Source organism: Oncorhynchus keta, chromosome 21, assembly GCF_023373465.1.
Source record: "Oncorhynchus keta strain PuntledgeMale-10-30-2019 chromosome 21, Oket_V2, whole genome shotgun sequence".
Classification (NCBI taxonomy): domain Eukaryota; kingdom Metazoa; phylum Chordata; class Actinopteri; order Salmoniformes; family Salmonidae; genus Oncorhynchus; species Oncorhynchus keta.
This window is the reverse complement of record NC_068441.1, coordinates 19,164,565-19,185,999: the sequence shown is the minus strand read 5'-3', so window position 1 is coordinate 19,185,999 and position 21,435 is coordinate 19,164,565. Positions and strand designations below refer to the sequence as shown.

General features: G+C 43.2%; 3 protein-coding genes across 13 annotated transcripts in view; 1 reads left to right on the top strand and 2 right to left on the bottom strand.

Annotated features, from left to right (window-relative positions):
• The window catches only part of LOC118400224 (voltage-gated potassium channel subunit beta-2-like), a 141,546-nt gene that overhangs the window by 40,606 nt on the left and 79,505 nt on the right, over positions 1-21,435 (top strand). For 4 of the 5 annotated variants that reach the window (XM_052473425.1, XM_035796871.2, XM_035796872.2 and 1 more), the window contains 2 exons: positions 1,682-1,845; positions 4,905-4,946. In XM_052473425.1, coding sequence (XP_052329385.1) covers positions 1,772-1,845; positions 4,905-4,946 — 116 coding nt within the window. In that variant the 5' untranslated portion in view covers positions 1,682-1,771. The remainder of the gene's footprint in view (positions 1-1,681; positions 1,846-4,904; positions 4,947-21,435) is intronic. The other variant, XM_052473427.1, reaches the window with a different exon arrangement.
• LOC118400227 (28S ribosomal protein S16, mitochondrial-like) overlaps positions 1-21,435 on the bottom strand; it is a 217,156-nt gene that overhangs the window by 193,211 nt on the left and 2,510 nt on the right. The gene's annotated exons all lie outside the window — the stretch shown is intronic.
• The window catches only part of LOC118400226 (28S ribosomal protein S16, mitochondrial-like), a 217,074-nt gene that overhangs the window by 193,211 nt on the left and 2,428 nt on the right, over positions 1-21,435 (bottom strand). The window lies entirely within an intron of this gene.

Here is a 21,435-nt window from a genome sequence, read left to right as displayed (position 1 = left end):
GATTGGCCCCCAAATCCAGCAAGACAGCTCCTGTGTCCTCCTTTAATGACCAGTCAGTCGGTGACATTAGATACATGACTTTCCAGCCAGGTGGAGTCCTACATTGACCAAGGGATTCTGTAGATCTACAACACAGCCATCTTCATCTGGCCATCATGACGCCATCATCATCATCATCACCTTGTAGGAGAGGTGACCAGTTAGACGGGCAGCGTCAGGTAGGCAGGGGCTTTTGTTCCGGCCTGCCTGGCATGATTGAAGCGGTGTGACCAGATGGCATTAAATGAGTCCTTGAAAAGGGGACACCTCATTTTCTGTGTCTGTGATTGATGTGAGGAGAAAGTCACCTTCGCGTCCTCGTCATTACCACATCTGTTTCTATTACCAGTAGACCAGCGACGGCTCATGGCTGGCTCGCTCACGTGGTTAGTGTAGCAGTGCAGTCCTATGTAGACTATAATGTAGAGCAGGGCTGTGGAACTTATTTTGTCCCTCAGGCTGCATTCAGCCTTCACCGAGGTCCAGAGGGACTAAATTTAAAAAATATTTTCTTGCTGTCAAAATGTGCCTAGTTTTGGGTTTTTTTGGTGCTCCTTTACTGTTGTTAGCAAGCTGGACAAAGTGAAAAGACTAAATGTAGGTTGATTATCATTTCTACACAGTTTCAGATTTGGTTATAGGCATAAAAATTATACCCACCCCCTTTAAAATTATATATTTTTAAAATATTTTAATCAAACCTCCCATCAGCTGCACTGAATCGGCTGGATCGGGCCCGCAGGCCGTATGTTTCAGACCCCTGATGTAGAGGGAAATGGTACATAAGAGTACAGTAGGTAATGCAAATGGGCCGTTTTATTCTCCAGGCCCTTCTGTAGTCATCCTCCACTCCTCCCTCAGCTCCCCGCTGCCCAGCCCTCTTCTCCTGTTTTAGCCCCTTACTTGTGGTCCTTCTGTAGCTCAGTTGGTAGAGCATGGCGCTTGTAACGCCAGGGTAGTGGGTTCGATTCCCGGGGCCACCCATACGTAGAATGTATGCACACATGTATGTAAGTCGCTTTGGATAAAAGCGTCTGCTAAATGGCATATTATTTATTATTACTTCAGCAGTGCTCTCCTTCTTGGGCAAAGACTGTTGAGTTTCATAGAAACTAGTCGCCCCGAGCACACGCATATGACAAGGGTACGATGACGATATGTGAGGACACCCATAACTTTGTGTGCAGTGGGTCTGTGTGTTTGAGCGTGTGTGCAGTGGATCTGTGTGTGTGAACGTGTGTACAGTGGGTCTGTGTGTGTGAACGTGTGTATAAGGACATTGTCATACAAGGCTTTAACATGTGATCAGACAAGTGGCTCTGATTGGCCAAATTTATTCCCCTGTAGTTTACAAAACAATAGTTAGCATCCCCAGTTACAGCCCACTGAGCCCAGAGACGGCAGTCTTATTGGTCTGACCACCTTACTTATTTATTCAAGCTGCTGCCTGTGAGACCACAGTGAGGGAATGGTGCCATCTAGTGGCTGGTGAAGAGCAGTGACATCTTGAAAGGACTATTTGACACACAAAAAAAAGGAATACGGAAATCAGAATGGATACAAGTTGTCTTCCTCCTTATCACTATGACCACACAGAAGATATGCCAGTGTACAGACTGTTTGCTCTCTCTATCCCCTCCAGAAGCCCAGTTTGTTGAGAGACAGTCCCCTGTTGTCCTGGTGAGAGAGAGACCCCTCGGCACACTGGCCATACCCCCACCCTCCCGTCTCCATGTATCCTGAATCTACCACAGACTCACCTGCCCGCCTCTCCCGACAGACTGGCTCGCCGGGCATGATCTACAAGTGAGTACATACACACACACAAACACACATTCATCGTGGCCTGTGTATGGGATCTCATGGTGCATGCAGTTAATTTCTCCAGCCTGATAAAAATGAAATGTCCATACTTCATGAGTCATGCTACTTCCATTCTATTCAGGACTTTTAAAACAAGCAGTCATGTACCTACTCGTGTCATCCCCAATCCTTTGTAATACAAAATAGGTCACATCAGTAAGCAGGGTAATGGAAACACTTGTTTCTGTTCTCTCATTGGTTCAAGCACAGCCCCTTTCCTGCTGTCCCACATGCCACTAGCATGTGTCACCAGAGAACCATTTGTTTAGTATTACTTTCAGATATAATTGACAGTATTTTACCTGTACATTTTTTGTGCCAATGTTAATTTTACACATTTTTACCCCTTTCTTGCCGGTATTCACCTTTTATACATCCCGCAGGGTTTTATAGCAGGGTTTTATACATTCCGCAGGGTTTTATACATCCCGCAGGGTTTTATACATCCCTTTATACATCCCGCAGGGTTTTATACATCCCGCAGGGTTTTATACATCCCGCAGGGTTTTATACATCCCGCAGGGTTTTATACATCCCGCAGGGTTTTATACATCCCGCAGGGTTTTATACATCCCGCAGGGTTTTACATCCCCGCAGGGTTTTATACATCCCCAGGGTTTATACATCCCGCAGGGTTTATACATCCCGCAGGGTTTTATACATCCCGCAGGGTTTTATACATTTTATACATCCCCGCATCCCGCAGGGTTTTATACATTTTATACACAGGGTTTCCTGCATCCCGCAGGGTTTTATACATTTTATACATCCCGCAGGGGTTTATACATCCCGCAGGGTTTATACATCCGCAGGGTTTATACATCCATCCCGCAGGGTTTTATACATCCGCAGGGTTTATACATTTTATACATCCTGCATCATCCTGCAGGGTTTTATACATCCCGCAGGGTTTTATACATCCTGCAGTGTTTTATACATCCCGCAGGGTTTTATACATCCCGCAGGGTTTTATACATCCATCCCGCAGGGTTTTATACATCCCGCAGGGTTTTCATTAGCCAATAATTGCCGGCTTTTGGCCGATGAAATAAATGAAAAGTCGATAAATTAAATTGTAGCCTGCCAAATTGTCCAGGGCTGCCCTGCTGTTGAGGGTAGAGAGAGAGGGTGAGAGGAACCTTGGCCTAGGTTATTGTTCAATGTGAAGATGGAGACTATATTTCATTGGTGTAAAATGAAAGTTAGAGAATATGCCTATAGTGAAAAGCCTACAAGGCAGGGCTCCAGACTGCGACCATTTAGTTGCATGTTGCCACCCTGTGACTTTGAGTGCGAGTAATAAAAGGAATCGGTCACATAGGTGCGTGCTTCACATTCATTCACCTCATTCAAAACATCCTATTTTCTTTGGAGGCTAAAACCATGATTTGGTCAAACAGTAAGTTACATTATCCTCATGAGTCCTGTGATGAATGTTTCTGCCTGCCTGCCCATATACCTGTTTCACTGGGGCCTGCGAAAGAAAAGTGTTCTGATTGTATAACATTAAAAGAAATCACAGTTATCCTGATGTCACAGATGGAGAGAAGATGTTCTCAGCTTTCTGTAGGTATACTTTTATTTCTCAACTATCAATTTTGAGATCAATAGCAACTATTTTACAAACTAGGTATTTGATATGGCTTTGAGATACTGAGCGCTGCAAAATGACGTTGGCCATTAGGTTGCGTTGGCCTCATTGGGCGGTAGACTACAACGGCAAAGTTGTTTTGGGGGGACGTTAAATGTACGTTAATACATGGCTACTAGCAGTGGGAAGTATCTCTAAAGTTAGTGATCTAGCTAGTGTGTTTTGAGTTTCCACTTACTCAGGTAATGAATTAGCCCCAAATAACAATGTTATGATGTTAGAGCACAAAGGTATGCAGACAAATTCGTCTCTATTGAACAAAAACTTCTGAAAATGGAGCCCTATTTTAACTGTAGAATATAACAACAGTAAGAAATAGTCACACCCAAAATGCATGACAATCACTGGATTAGATTGCACATTTAAATCCATTGTAATAAATGGCCTGAATTGATGCGATAATGATAAATAGAACGACAAGTTTCTAACAATGTGCACCATTTAAAAAAAAAAATGTTTTGTTGGTATAAGCGTTTATCCCTCTTGCACTACTGTTGCCAATGAAAATGAAAGCACACATTTACCGGTATTGATATTTTCATAAGTAAATTCATACTTTCTCATATTTTGGTTGCCATAGAAGCGACCCAGTCTTTCGTTCGATTAGTTGTATATTTTGCCTTCTCGCCAGTTTGCATTACTTATCGTAATGAACGATATCGAAACAAGGCCTGCGATAATTGATTGGTATAGTCAGTGTCCATAATTTTAGGTTTATCATCCCAGCTCTACTGCATAGCAACCATTATTTGATTGCATAGCAACCATATTTTCCCCAGACTATTTCCACTGGTGGAAGGATAAAATCGTATGAATTTACTTATCAAAATTAAAACTGTTTATGAAAATATGTCACTCATTGTTTTAATTTGTTGGTAACCGGTTTATAAAAGCAATAATGGACCTGGGAGTTTGTGGTGTATGCTTTGCGTTGTTCCTATGAACAACTCTTAGCCATGGTATATTGGCCATATACCACACCCCCTCAGGCCTTATTGCTTAATTATAACACCGATCACAAGGGAGAGAATTTTGATGCTTCAGAAATCTCTGCACTCCTTTCCCCGTCTATTTCAGTCTTTGCCCTTCCCTTCGTTTAATATAAAATTGCTTGATATGCGTTCTGCACTCTATAGTATTTTTCCAGTGTACAGTGAATGGTATTTGGGGTCCAGTTCGTTGCTTGATACACTGAGCTTTCCTATTCCCTGTGAAATGAGGCTTTGTTCTCGCATGCAGCATGTCTTTTACTATGTTGTTCCCTTTACTCTCTCGTGGGCTACGGTCCCCTCCCTTCTGCTACATGTTCATCTAAGCTGTACTCTCTCTTCCTCTCTTCCGCTGACCTCAGCGCACGCTATGGGAGCCCTAAACGACAGCTGCAGTTCTACAGGTATCTCTCTCTCTCGCTCTTTCTCTCTTTCTCTCTGACTACTCTGGAACCTGGCACTGACTGTTTTCCTATACTTCTCTATGTCAATCTGTATCATCCTTAACTAGTCACTGTTCGCCCAGCTAGTAGCCTGATTTTATCTTTGCTGGACACCACATTGTGCTGTTCGCAATGTTGTTCAGTGGCCATATTTGTAGTCTACATTCCACTCAGCCCAAGACTTTCAAATAGGTATCAACGTATTGCATATAAAAGTGACCTAATACTTTGGTTTCTTGTAGTCTGTACTGATAGTGAGCTATCAGGGTTGTATGTCTTGCTGTTTCAGAGGGGGATGATGTTTTATGGACTGATCTGGTTATAATACCCCAGATACTGTGGATGCAGGCCAGGGTAATGAGCTCTCTCAGATTTTGATCTCCAAAGTTTCCCTTTTGCACATTTCTGTCCTTTTATAAGTGTCCCGCTGCTGCCTTGACTCAAGAGGGGATCGATCACGGCTTCACACGCTCTCTGTCTGTCTCACACAGACTGGCTAGAAGTGTGATGGGACACTAAATGTGCATGGATGTTTTTTGTGTGTTGACCTTATGTAATCTGAGAACTTTTGATGCATATTTGAGTATGCTATAATGTTTGCCCAGTAGGGTGTCTTCAGCACGCATTCGGTTATATCACGTTTTTAACCCAGTTAGAATACCACACAGTTTTTGTGGTTTCATGTATGTTTTATGGGAGGCCTGGGAAATACCACACGGTACTATAATCTAATACACTCAGTCAGTTTATTAGGTACACCCATCTAGTACCGGGTCAGGTGTACCTAATAAATTGTATATGGCATTTTGCGGACACTTTTATCCAAATCGATTTACAGTCATGCATGAATGCATTTTACGTGTGGTTGGCACCAGCGGGACTCAAACCCATGAGCCTTGTCGTTATAAGCGCCATGCACTACTGACTGAGACACATACTGTTGGACCACATAGTTGCTGCTTTGTTACACTGGTCAAGTAAGACAAGCCATCACCTCAGCACAATAACACTTTGAGAACAGCATTGGGTGAACGTTTTCATTCATGCTTCGTTATGTCTGGACATTAGATATCTCAGTCTGTGATGATGATGTAGTCTGGTAGTATTGCGGTCAAGAAGTCACAAGATATGGCCACAAGATATGGCCGTTTAATGTTAATTTTATACAGCAAGAGGCTTTTAGTATTCCCATCTCTGAACCTCCGTAACCCTTTCACTATGTCCAGGGGAATTAGGATTTTCCTGTCTGTCGACCCCAGACCTCTCATGTACTCTGTCACTCTGGTATTGATCCAGAAAAATACGTATTGCAAATATCGTCTTTTTAACTTTGAGTTTGATACTCCATCAGCACGTACTTCTGGGTTTGCTCAGGTTTCATTGTTTTACTCTCTCATACATCAAATGTGTGTGTAGTACTGTGTAGTGATCCTGATCTTACCCAGGTATCTTTTCGATATGTATTGCAAAAGATTTCTGACTGGGTGTTTTGGGTGGGCATTTGTGAATAACTTTTTTTCCTGTGTTTGCCCAAACACTTGCTTGGAGACAGTAGATGGCACAATATTATGTTACAGATCAGTTATAGCCTGACATGTAGCCTAGTCTACCAGAGGTATGATGACTGCTAGACATCCAGACCTCTCCTCATGGCTGACCCTCTGCAGCTGGTGTGTTTAAGGGCTACAGTACTTTGACCTGAATACACCAGGTCCTTCAGAGACAGATGCAGAAGAATAGAGCCAGAATAGATCCAATGTACTGTAGCAGTAATATAGGCAGTAGAATCCTGTGGTGTTGACTGTACTTTTGTGTGTGTGTTTGTGTAAACCGTACACACACTCAGGCCTCAGTATGTTCTGATGGCCTCTTAGTATTCCTTCCCGTGGAACAACAATCTGAGGCTTTTAGCACAAAAGCTTCTGCGAATAATGGCTGATCTTCTACCTGATATTATTTGCTGCGGTTCGCAGAAACAAGCCGGGGCACTAAATGAAATGGATTTCCTCCATGAGATCTAACAGTGTGTGTGTGTGTGGGGGGGGTGAATGAGGTGGGAGGGCACTTTCTCATCCACTAATTGGTTTAGACACTTCCTAGTAAGACACTTCCAGTTTGGGTGGACCTGCTGCATTGATACAAGCAGTGTGTTTATAAGAGCAGGCTGGCACCTACGACCCTTTCATGAGCCGACCGCCTAGAAATCGGGTGAGTTTAAGCAAAGACCAACGTCCACTGCTTGCGTGTGTTTTGAGTACACTGTGTGTGAGGGGTGGTGGCTGGATGAGTGTGTGTTTGTATAGCCTGGAGCGGATGCATGCTGCCTGGTCTGGAGCCTCTCGGTCTCTACGGGTGGTGGAGTCCACTGGACTGGGAGGACAGGGAAAGCTGGGGAACTGGAAGACACCTACGCCCTTGATGGCAAACATGGACAGATTTCAGGACTATTCGTCCCTGATCATAGAATCAACCACATGGCTGTTTTGGGGTGATAGAGATGTTGTGAAGCAGTGAAGGCTATATGACTGTTAGGGGTGGTTTTAAGATGGTTTTGTGATGATTTGATCTAGGCCTTTCTCAGTTGAAGCTAGATTTCAAAGCTGAGCAGGACATTTAGATGAAGGCTGTGCTTTGTGTCAGGGTTAATACAGCAGCTGTCCTTCAGCAGACTGGGAGAGAAGCCGAGTGCTGTTCAAGTGTCTGCATCAGGGCCTCCTGAGTGGCACAGTGGTCGCTGCATCGCAGTGCCAGTTGTGCCACTAGAGATCCTGGTTCGAGTCCAGGCTCTGTCGCAGCCGACTGCGACCAGGAGACCCATGGGGCGGCGCACAATTGGCCAATCGCTGTCCAAGTTAGGGGAGGGTATGGCGGGCAGGGATGTTCTTGTCCCATCATGCACTAGTGACTCCTATGGTGGGCACTGTACGCTGACATGGTCGCCAGGTGTAAGGTGTTTCCTCCAACACATTGGTGCTTCTGGGTTAAGCAGGCATTGTGTCAAGAAGCAGTGCAGCTTGGCTGGGTTGTGTTTCAGAGGATGCATAGCTCTTGACCTTTGCCTCTCCCGATTTCGTACGGGAGTTGCAGTGATGGGACAAGACTGTAACTACCAATTGGATACCATGAAATTGGGGAGAAAAAAATACTTTTTTTTTTGTATGTGTCAGTCAATAGACTTTTATGGGATCACAAACCGTTTGCCTTCGGACTTACTTTGTAGACCTACAGGGCAACATTTTCTGTGTCTCAGGTGCTGTAGTGTGTTAGTTCACTACAAAGGCAGTGATGACAGGTTGACAAAACTCCCAGGCTGGAATGGCTAATTTTCCAAAATTGACATTAGAAATATTACACAGTTGCCCTTTGAAAGCTTCTTGTTTAGTGTTTGACCAGAGCGACGATGTAATTTTAAAATTGTAATTTGAAAAGCTTTACGTGAGATGCTTTACTTGCATGGACTGTAGACTATGGGCCAATAGTTTAATGTTTCTTATTGTTCTGCATTTATTTAAATTGATGTGAAATATGTTGCTTGACTTATCAATTCATGTCTGACCTGGCCCCTGGTCAATGTCTCCTCCTCCTCCTGCTGTCTCTTATGCACATATGTCTCTCGCATGTGTCCTCTGGTCCTGCTCCTTAGTTAACCACAAGGTGGTCACCTGAATGCACCCGATCAGTTTTACCCTGCCATTGTGTGCCTGTCATGGGGGGCGGTGCCGTGACTCTGATTACACCATGCATGGCTGTGTGGTACTGCTGCCCCGAGCAGAGCAGGAGAGCTCTTTCTTATGGGAGAAGTCAGGTGCTATTTAAGGAGGTGGCCGTGTCCTGGTGGCTCCTAGCTCCATCCCGGCCCCACTTTTCATTTTTCACTGAGCGGTGGGTTGCTGCGGCGACAGCAGGAGTAGGGGGATGTTTGCGGGAGGGATAACAGGAGGTCAGCCCCCTGGGGCGGCAGTGAGGCGTCAATCCATGTACACTCATTCCGAAAACCTACAGATCCCCAAACCCGCCGGGCAGGGCAGTGGGATACGGAAGAGTAGCAGCGGCGGCAGTGGCAAGATGCTGTCCATGTCGTGCAGCGAGAGCATGCGGAGCGACATCAGCCACTACCACTCGGACCAGGGCCTGAACCTACCTCGGCCCACCGACCCAGGGGAGCTGAGGCGCCTCAGGGAGCAGAAGCATTCTGCTCAGGTCAAGAATATGGAGGACTTCCTTAAGATGAACGGCCTGGTCCTGGAGGAGTGTGTGTCCCACCAGACTGGCATGAAGTACAGGTAAGGACCAGGGCACACCTGGAGAGACCTGGGAGACTCAGACTGGTTGGGGCTGGGTAGCTGAAACATAAATAGTGGCTGAGATTGGGCAGTTCAGACTGGTTTTGGGCTGAACGGGTAGCAGGGTGTATTAGCACGCAACAGAGTGTAGCAGGGTGTATGAACAGAGATGGGGACAGGCATGGGGTGTGAGAAAGGTTCAGTGGAACACCTGAGGCTCAGGCAGAATGGAATTGTGTAGCCTACCTTGTCTCAGTGTGCTACGGCACTGCTTACGTTATAACTGTTCACTGAAAAAGGCAGGCAGCGTTTCTCAGCCAGTCGAAGTTATGAATCAGCGGGCATCATTTGTATGGATATATACAAAGAAATGTCCATTTAAAAAAGGTCAAACAAAACCAAATGCAGCTAGTTTGCAGTCTTCCCAGCTTCAGTTTGAAGTTATTGTGTTAGCTGTGTTGTTGGCTAGCTCCTCTGAACAACAGTGTCCTGACGAGAGAGCACATTTTCTATGCCAGGTGAAATCGTGCCTCATTGGCTCATTGTTACGGATGTATCCAAATAAATGTCACTAGAAAACAGCTTAAACAAATGCAAATGTGGCTACTTTGCTGTTATTCTGGCTGCACTTTTTGACGTGACTGTAAGTTAGCTGTTGTTGGCAATCTAGCAAGCAAGGGATAAGAACGTTGCCAGCCATTTAGAAACGGATGACTGGGTTGCGTTTCTGGCAACCGAACCGAACGAAAGACTGACCAGTTGGCTTGGGTAGCATCCCTAGATTTGTGTCGGGACTATATCATGTGAAAAGATAGTATGAATAAATTCATCAAAATAGCATTTTTAAAGAAAATATGTCAATTATTATTTGAATATGTTGGTAACCCGTTGTATAAAAGTGACAATGCCCTCAAAGCCGGTGTCTCGGGCCTAACAACACCCTTGCCAATATATCCTCCAAACACAGCCTTCTCGGGCATTATCATTTAAGTATAGGTTAACTAATGTTGCATTAGTGATGTGTTGCTGTTTGCTACTGTCCTCAGTGCAGTGTTAGACTGTCCTCTGGACAGAATGCTCTTACTCCATGGTACTGGCTCTCATTTTATCATCTAATCATCTAGGTCGCTAGCATATTTGCCCAACAAAATGGGAAGGACATACTGTTCCATAAGGATTTACCTGGCTCGTTAAATCTCACTCAACGCTTTCCCCCTTGATCAGACTGCTAAGATCATCCCTCTCTCTCTCGCTCCTCTTCACCACTCTCTCTGTTAGACAAATGGTAGTCACATTACACTGTTCTGAGAAGATACCTTTACCATGTTATAACCTACAACCATACATACGTGTCTTACTCAGTCACACTTGCCCCAATCCTAGACTCCGCAGAGTCTCCAACAACTGGATGTTCCGGTTTTCAGAGGAAATGGAAAGAGCGCCTGGGATGTGACTTCTCATTTTGGACGAAACTCCATATGAACTTCTCCACATTTACTGGATTGGTTGAACATTGCAGAAGAGAACCTCCCCCGACAGTGGTTTTCCTTCTCGTCATGACCAGTATGTAGGGGATCTAGTTTCAGGCGTATATTTTACGCTTGCTACGTTACTCTAACCCTAACACTAACCTTGACCGTCACAAGAGTAGGCGATATGGTCCTGAGAAGCCTGGATGATGAATATTGAATGCATTGCATCTTGAGTCTCAGCACTGTCAGGTATAATAATGTGTGCAGGACGAAGCCATCTGACAGAAGTGTGGTCAACATCCTCAAACAATGAAGAGAGGAGGCCTCTTCATCACTGCATTGCCACTAATGAGAAGACAAGGTCTGCAGAGCAGGGGTAGCCTACCTGCTGTTGTTTTGACCCAGTGCATGGATGGCTGTTTTGTCTGTTGACAGGTCTAGCAGCTGTTGTTTTGACGATGGGCAGGGATCTGTTTAGATTCAGTTGGTAGAGCATGGCACTTGCAACGCCTGGTTTGTGGGTTCTATTCCCAGGACCACCCACACATAAACAAGTCATTTTGGATAAAAGCATCTATTAAATGGCATATATATATTATTACACAAGGAACTGCCAAAATAAAAGAAACACCAACACAAAGTGTCTTAATAGGGCATTGGGCCACCAGGAGCCAGAACGGTTTCCCTGCACCGTGGCATAGATTTTGCAAGTGTATGGAACTCTATTGGAGGGATGCGACACCGTTTTTCCACATTTGGTGTTTTGTTGATTGTGGTGGAAAATGCTGTCTCAGGAGCCGCTCCAGAATCTCTCATAAGTGTTCAATTGGGTTCAAATCAAATCAAACTTTATTAGTCACATGTGCCAAATACAACATGTATTACTGTGAAATGCTTACTTACAAGCCCTTAACCCCTTAACCAACAGTGCAGTTCAACAAGGAGTTAAGAAAATATTTACCAAATAAACTATAGTAAAAAATAATAAAAAGTAACACAATAAAATAACAATAAAGAGGCTATATACAGGGGGTACCGGTATGGAGTCAATGTGCGGGGGTACAGGTGGTCGAGATAATTTGTACATGTAGGTAGGGGTGAAGTGAGTATGCATAGATAATAAACAGTGTAGCAGCAGTGTACAATATACTGGGGGGGTCGTCAATGTAAAAAGTCAGGTGGCCATTTGATTAATTGTTCAGCAGTCTTATGGCTTGGGGACAGAAGCTGTTAAGGAGCATTTTGGTCCTAGACTTGGCGCCCCGGTACCTCTTGCCGTGCGTAGGCAAAGAAAACAGTCTATGACTTGGGTTACTGGTGTCTTTGACAATTTTTGGGGCTTTCCTCTGACACCGCCTATTATATAGGTCCTGGATGGCAGGAAGCTTGGCCCCAGTGATGTACTGGGCCGTACACACTACCCTCTGTAGACCAGGCGGTGATGCAACCTGTCAGGATGCTCTCGATGGTACAGCTGTAGAACTTTTTGAGGATCTGTGGACCCATGCCAAATCTTTTCAGTCTCCTGAGGGGGAAAAGGTGTTGTCGTGCCCTCTTCACAAATGTCTTGGTGTGTTTGGACTAGAGGTCGACCAATTATGATTTTTCAACGACGATACCGATTATTGGAGGACCAAAAAAAGCCAATACCGATTAATAGGCCGATAAAAAAAAGATCTATTATTATTTATTGGTCATCATGAAAATTACAACAATACTGAATGAACACTTTTATTTTAACTTAATATAATACATCAATAAAATCAATTTAGCCTCAAATAAATAATGAAACATGTTCAATTTGGTTTAAATAATGCAAAAACAAAGTGGAGAAGAAAGTAAAAGTGCAATATGTGCCATGTAAAAAAGCTACATTTAAGTTCCTTGCTCAGAACATAAGAAAGCTGGTGGTTCCTTTTAACATAAGTCTTCAATATTCCACGGTAAGAAGTTTTAGGTTGTAGTTCTCCATACCATTCGTATTTATTTCATATACCTTTGACTATTGGATGTTCTTATAGGCACTTTAGTATTGCCAGTGTAACTGTATAGCTTCCGTTCCTCTCCTCGCACCTCCCTGGGCTCAAACCAGGAACACATCGACAACAGCCACCCTCGAAGCATCGTTACCCATCGCTCCTTGCAGAGCAAGGGGAACAACTAATTCACGGTCTCAGAGCGAGTGACGTCGCCGATTGAAACGCTATTAGCGCGCAGCCCGCTAACTGTCTAGCCATTTCACATCGGTTACACCAGCTTGGAAAGTGCTGTTTGAATGAATACGCAGCCTGCTGCTGCCTACCATCGCTCAGTCGGACTGCTCTATCAAATACCAAATCATAGACTTAATTATAACATAATAACACACAGAAATACGAGCCTTAGGTCATTAATATGGTCAAATCCAGAAACTATAATTTCGAAAACACAACATGTATTCTTTCAGTGAAATACGGAACCGTTACGTATTTTATCTAACGGTTGGCATCCATAAGTCTAAATATTCCTGTTACATTGCACAACCTTCAATGTTATGTCATAATTACGTAAAATTCTGGCAAATTAGTTCACAAAGAACAAGGCAGCCCAAACTGTTGCATATACCCTGACTCTGGATGCAATGAACGAAAGAGAAGTGACACAATTTCCCTAGTTTAATTTTGCCTGCTAACCTGGATTTCTTTTAACTAAATATGCAGGTTTCAAAAAATATACTTCTGTGTATTGATTTTAAGAAAGGCATTGATGTTTATGGTTGTGCTTTTTTCGCAAATGCGCTTTTGTTGAATCCTCCCCAGTTTGGCGAAGTTGGCTGTCTTTGTTAGGAAGATATAGTCTTCACACAGTTCGCGACGAGCCAGGCTGCCCAAACTGCTGCATATACCCTGACTCTGTTGCACAGAACGCAAGAGAAGTGACACAATTTCTCTAGTTAAAATAAATGAATGTTAGCAGGCAATATTACCTAAATACGCAGGTTTAAAAATAAATACTTGTGTATTGATTTTAAGAAAGGTGTTGATTTTTATGGTTAGGTACACATTGGTGCAACGACAGTGCTTTTTTCGCGAATGCACTTGTTAAATCACCTGTTAGGCGAAGTAGGCTGTGATTCAATGATAAATTAACAGGCAACTGCATCGATTATATGCAACGCAGGACAAGCTAGATAAACGAGTAATATCATCAACCATGTGTAGTTAACTAGTGATTATGTTAAGATTTATTGTTTTTGATAAGATACGTTAAATGCTAGCTAGCACCTTACCTTGGCTCCTTGCTGCACTCGCATAACAGGTAGTCCGTCTGCCACGCAGTCTCCTCGTGGAGTGCAATGTAATCGGCCATGATCGGAATCCGATTACCGATTGTTATGAAAACTTGAAATCGGCCCTATAATTACATTTACATTTACATTTAAGTCATTTAGCAGACGCTCTTATCCAGAGCGACTTACAAATTAATCGGTCATTCCGATTAATCGGTCGACATCTAGTTTGGATCATGATAGTTTGTTGCTGATGTTGACACCAAGGAACTTGAAACTCTCGACCTGCTCCACTACAGCTGTGTTGATGAGCATGCGGACGTGCTTGGGTCCTCCTTTTCCTTTAGTCCGCGATCAGCTCCTTTGTCTTGCTCACATTGAGGCAGAGGTTGTTGTCCTGGCACCACATTGCCAGGTCTCCGACCTACTCCCTATAGGCTGTCTCATCATTGTCGTGATAAGGCCTACCACCGTTGTGTCGTCAGCAAACTTAATAATGGTGTTGGAGTCGTGTTTGGCCACGCAGTCATGGGTGAACAAGGAGTACAGGAGGGGACTAAGCACACACCACTGAGGGGCCCCAGTGTTGAGGATCAGCGTGGTAGATGCGTTGTTGCCTACCCTTACCACCTGGGGGCAGCCGTCACGAAGTCCAGGATCCAAATGCAGAGGAAGGTGTTTAGTCCCAGGGTCCTGAGCTTTGTGGGCACTATGGTGTTGAACACTGAGCTGTAATCAATGAACAGCATTCTCATATACGTTTTCCTTTTGTCCAGGTGGGAAAGGGCAGTGTGGAATGCGATTGAGATTGCGTCATCTGTGCATCTGTTGGGGCAGTTTGTGAATTGCAGTGGGTCTAGGGTATCTGGGAGGATGCTGTTGATGTGAGCCATGACTAGCTTTTCAAAGCACTTCATGGCTACTGGCGTGAGTGCTACGGGGCGGTAATCATTTAGGCAGGTTACCTTTGCTTCCTTGGGCACAGGGACTATGGAGGTCTGCTTGTAACATGTAGGTATTACAGACTGGATCAGGGAGAGGTTGAAAATGTCAGTGAAGACACTTGCCAGTTGGTCAGCGCATGCTTTGAATACACGACCTGGTAATCCATCTGTTTAAAGGTCTTGCTCACATCGGCTACTGAGAGCATTATCACTCAGTCATCCAGAACAGCTGGTGCTCTCAAGCATGCTTCAGTGTTGCTTGCCTCAAAGCGAGCATAAAAGGCATCTAGCTTGTCTGGTAGGCTTGCATCACTGGGCAACTCGTGTCTGGGTTTCCCTTTCAAATCAAATACATTTTTTGTCACATACACATGGTTAGTAGATATTAATGCAAGTGTAGCGAAATGCTTGTGCTTCTAGTTCCGACCATGCAGTAATATCTAACAAGTAATATAACCTAACAATTTCACAACAACTACCTTTATACACACAAGTGTAAAGGAATTAATATGAATATGTACATAAATATATATAAATGAGTGATGGCCGAACTGTATAGGAAAGATGCAGTAGATGGTATAGAGTACAGTATATACATATGAGATGAGTAATGTAGGATATGAAAACATATAAAGCGGCATTGTTTAAAGTGGCTAGTGATGCATTACATCAAGATGGCAAGATGCAGTAGATGGTATAGAGTACCGTATATACATATGAGATGAGTAATGTAGGGTATGAAAACATTATATGAAGTGGCATTGTTTAAAGTGGCTAGTGATACATTACATCAAGATGGCAAGATGCAGTAGATGGTATAGCATACAAGTATATACATATAAGATGAGTAATGTAGGGTATGTAAACATTATATAAAGTGGCTAGTGATGAATTGATTACATCAATTTTACCATTATTGAAGTGGCTGGAGTTGAGTCAGTTTGTTGGCAGCAGCCACTCAATGTTAGTGATGGCTGTTTAACAGTCTGATGGCCTTGAGATAGAAGCTGTTTTTCAGTCTTTCTGTCCCCGCTTTGATGTACCTGTACTGACCTCGCCTTCTGGATGATAGCGGGGTGAACAGGCAGTGGCTCGGGTGGTTGTTGTCCTTGATGATCTTTTTGGCCTTCCTGTGACATCGGGTGGTGTAGGTGTCCTGAAGGGCAGGTAGTTTGCACCCGGTGATGCCTCACTACCCTCTGGAGAGACTTCCGGTTATGAGCGGAGCAGCTGCTGTACCAGGTGATACAGGATGCTCTCGATTGTGCATCTGTAAAAGTGAGTGTTTTTGGTGACAAGCCGAATTTCTTCAACCTCCTTAGTGTCCCGCTCCTTGAATGAGGCGGCTCTAGCATTTAGCTCGATGTGGATGTTGACCTGTAATCCATGGCTTCTCGTTGGGATATGTACGTATGGTCATTGTGAGGACGACGTCTTCGATGCACTTATTGATAAAGCCGATGACTGATGTGGTATACTCCTCAATGCCATCGGAAGAACCCTGGAGCATATTCCAGTCTGTGCTAGCAAAACAGTCCTGTAGCATCCACATCATCTGACCACTTCCGGAAGTCACTGGTCCTTCCTGCTTTAGTCTTTGCTTGTAAGCAGGAATCAGGAGTATAGAATGAGGGTGAGGGAGAGCTTTGTATGTTTTTCTGTGTGTGGAGTAAAGGTGGCCTATAGTTTTTTCCCCTTTGTTTGCACATGCTGGTAGAAATGAAGTTTGCCTGTAATAAAGTCCCCGGCCACTAGGAGTGCTGCTTCTGGATGAGCATTTTCTTGATTGCTTATGGTCTTACACAGCTGGTTGAGTGCGGTCTTAATGCCAGCATCGGTTTGTGGTGGTAAATAGACAGCTACGAATTATATAGATGAGAACTCTCTTGGTAGATAGTGTGGTCTACAGCTCATCATAAGGTACTCTACCTCAGGCGAGCAATACCTCGAAACTTCTTTAATATTTGACATTGCACACCAGATGTTATTGACAAATGGACATACACCCCCGCCCCTTGTCTTACTAGATGTAGCTTCTCTGTCCTGCCGGTGCATGGAAAATCCCGCCAGCTCTATATTATCCGCGTCGTCATTCAGCCAGCCACGACTTGGTGAAACATATGATATTAACGTTGGTAGGATAATCTTGATCGTAGATCATCCTTTTTATTTTCCAATGATTGCACGTTGGCCAATAGAACGGATGACGGGGGGGTATACTCACTTGCCTACGAATTCTCAGCAATTTTATGGCCCGTTCCTGAGAAAGCAGTATATCCTTCTCATCGGACTCGTTAAAGAAAAAATCTTCCAGTTCGAGGTGAGAAATCACTGTCCAGAAGTTATTTTCGGTCATAAGAGAATGTAGCAGCAACATTATGTACAAAATAAGATGAACAAATAAGTTCCAAACAATGCGAAAAAGCAAACATAAAAGTACAGTTGGTTAGGAGCACGTAAACACGTCTGCCATCCCCTCCGGTGCCATTCTGTTGAGATCTGGTGACTGAGATGGCATATGGCTTACATCGTTTTCATGCTCATCAAATCATTCAGTCACCATTCGTGCCCTGCGGATGGGGGCATTGTCATCCGATGGGGGCATAGCCATGGTAGCCAAAATAATAGCCTGCCCAGCATTTTTATACATGACCCTAAGCATGATGGGATGTTACTTGCTTAAATAACTGCGTGGTTCAATATACTTTGTATCCCTTATATACTCAAGTGTTTCCATTATTTTGACAGTAACCTATATATGCCTTGTCTGGAGTCTAGGAATACTGCTGTTGTTTTGACTAAGGTAAGGGATGGTTGCTGTCTGTTGTCAGGGTTCACAGGCAGGTGGGTGCGGTTAATAACAGACAGGGTGGCTACTGTTGTCTCCAGGCAGTGTTGTGTGTCATTGACATTGGCAGACTGCTGGGCCTATTGTTGCCTGTGCTGTAAAGCTCACTCACTCTTCTGTGGCGGGCTGACTGATATACAGCATTGTGATGGGGCAGGTAAGAGGGAGTCAGGTTACGTTACAAGGAGCTCTATGGTGCTTTTCACCATATTCAAACAGCCAACATAGTCCCTCTGAGTGGTGACTTCATCCTTTTTTCTCTTGTCATCCTTGATACTTTTGATTCGTTCTAGGCAGTGTGCATACACAATAAAGGGCTTAGTCAGGGGTTTACAGTTCAGTGTGTATATATAAACAATAAAGGGCTTAGTCTGGTGTACGGTATAGTATGTATCTACTGGTGTTTGTTTCTCACAGAAACAATACCTGATCTGTTGAAGGGTAACCCAGCTAGCTCTTGTATCCTCATCAGTGTACAATTCTGTAATTAGGGCTGCAATTGGGTCAGCATCTACATGGAACTTCCGACTCCACTCATCATTATTTCAGGTTTGTGGTCAGAGGCAAAGTAACAATACTGTTGAGCTGTTCTGCCTGACAGGCTGCTACACCACATTGCGCTTGTGACCTGTGACATGAGTCCATGAGACATGGACAGATACAGGTAATGTCACACCCTGACCTTAGAGAGACGTTTTATTTCTCTATTTGGTTAGGTCAGGGTGTGATGTGGGGTGGGCATTCTATGTTGTGGCCCGGGTATGGTTCTCAATCAAGGATAGCTGTCTATCGTTGTCTCTGATTGGGAATCATACTTAGGCAGCCTGTTTTGCCACCTTAGTGGTGGGTAGTTGACTTTGTTAGTTGCCTGTATAGCCCTAGTAAGCTTCACGTTAGTTTTTGTTGTTTTTGTTGGCGACATTCATAATAAAAGAAATGTACGCCCACCACGCTGCACCTTGGTCCGGTCATTTCCCTGATGAAGTGCGTGACAGGTAAATGCCAAAATAAAGGAAACACCAACATTAAGTGTCTGGAACTCTATTGGAGGGATGCAACACCATTCAGATCTTAGCAATTCCATCATTTGGTGTTTTTGTTGATGGTGGTGGAAAATGCTGTCTCAGGCGCCGCTCCAGAATCTCCCATATGTGTTTAGTTGGGTTGAGATCTGTCACCAGACGGCCATGGCATATGGTTTACATTGTTTTCATGCTCATCAAACCATTCAGTGACCATTGTCATCCTATGTGGGCATAGTCATGTTAGCCAAAATAATGGCCAAAATAAGGCCATGCCCCGAATTCTTATACATGACCCTAAGCATGATTTTATGTTAATTGCTTAATGGTAATTGCTTAATTAACTGAGGAACCACACCTGTGTGGAAGCCTCTGCTTTCAATACACTTTGTAAACCCCTCATTTACTCAAGTGTTTCTATTATTTTTTGCAGTTACCTGTGTCGATAATCGGCATAATTATCTGGTGATGGCTAGGTGATGATGACATGACACACGCGCTCTCTCTCCCTCTCTCACACACACACATAATATTTTAAATAGTTGCATGTTGCATTTATATTTTTGTTCAGTGTAATTTGTAGTAAAAAAAAATCTAAAAACAACATGTTCCCACTTTGTCATTATGAGGTATTGTGTAGAGGTCGACCGATTATGATTTTTCAATGCCGATACCGATGCCAATTATTGGAGGACCAAAAAAAGCCGATACCGATTAATTGGCCGATTTTTTTTAAATTTATTTTTATTTTTATTTTTTTTTATTTTTATTTGTAATAATGACAATTACAACAATACTGAATGAACACTTATTTTAACTTAATATAATACATCAATAAAAATCCATTTAGCCTCAAATAAATAATGAAACATGTTCAATTTGGTTTAAATAATGCAAAAACAAAGTGTTGGAGAAAAGTAAAAGTGCAATATGTGCCATGTAGAAAAAGCTAACGTTTAAGTTCCTTGCTCAGAACACGAGAACATATGAAAGCTGGTGGTTCCTTTTAACATGAGACTTCAATATTCCAGGGTAAGAGGTTTTAGGTTGTCGTTAATATATATAGTATTTATATGACTATTTCTCTCTATACCATTTGTATTCCATATACCTTTGACTATTGGTTGTTCTTATAGGCACTTTAGTATTGCCAGAGGAACACATCGACAACAGCCACCCTCGATGCAGCGTTAACCATGCAGAGCAAGGGGAACAACTACTCCAAGTCTCAGAGCGAGTGACGTTTGAAACGCTTAGTGGGCACCCCGCTAACTAGCTTGCCATTTCACATCGGTTACACCAGCCTAATCTCGGGAGTTGATAGGCTTGAAGTCATAAACAGCTCAATGCTTGAAGCACAGCAAAGAGCTGCTGGCAAAACGTACAAAAGTGCTGTTTGAATGAATGCTTAAGAGCCTGCTGCTGCCTACCACCACTCAGTCAGACTGCTCTATCAAATATCAAATCATAGATGGTCGAATCCAGAAACTGTTTATTATTATAGTATATTGCCTGACTCTGCGTGCAATGAATGCAAGAGAAGTGACAATTTAATCTGGTTAATATTGCCTGCAAACCTGGATTTCTTTTAGCTAAATATGCAGGTTTAAAAATATATACTTCTATGTATTGATTTTAAGAAAGGCATTGGTGTTTATGGTTAGGTACACGTTGGAGCAACGACAGTCCTTTTTCGCGAATGCGCACCGCAGCGATTATATGCAACGCAGGACACGCTAGATAAACTAGTAATATCATCAACCATGTGTAGTTAACTAGTGATTTATGATTGATTGATTGTTTTTTATAAGATAAGTTTAATGCTAGCTAGCAACTTACCTTGGCTTCTTACTGCATTGACGTAACAGGTAGGCTCCTCATAGAGTGCAATGAGTGGCAGGTGGTTAGAGAGTTAACTGTAAGGTTGCAAGATTGTATCCCCGAGCTGACAATGTAAAAATCTGTCGTTCTGCCCCTGAACAAGGCAGTTAACCCACCGTTCCTAGGCCGTCATTGAAAATAAGAACGTGTTCTTAACTGACTTGCCTAGTTAAATAAAGGTGTTAAAAAATAAATAAATTTATTATAAAAAAAATTGGCCAAATCGGTGTCCAAAAAAAACGATTTCCGATTGTTATGAAAACTTAAAATCGGCCCTAATTAATCGGTCATTCCGATTAATCGGTCGACCTCTAGTATTGTGTGTAGATAGGTGAGGAAAACATCTATTTAATCATTTTTTTTATTCAGACTAACACAAAATGTTGAGTAGGTCCAGGGGTATGAATACTTTAAGGCACTGTATGTCATTACTCTCCTCTGTTTGATGGACTTAAATATTGCGTCCACCATCCAACAGGGTCACATTTTAAATACAGTACAACTTTTATAGCATACATAAATGTTTCATATGCACAACATAAATGCTTCACAAATCCTCTATGTCATGCTCTGTAAATGGTGCATAAACATACACAATGAGGTATGTGACATTTGGCAATTCACCCTACAGTGTGCCTGGTTATGACATCCTTTATACATCATTTATAGAGTATGACATACACTTAAATTATATCTGAAGACTTTATGTGGTGCTTAGGACGACTTTATGTA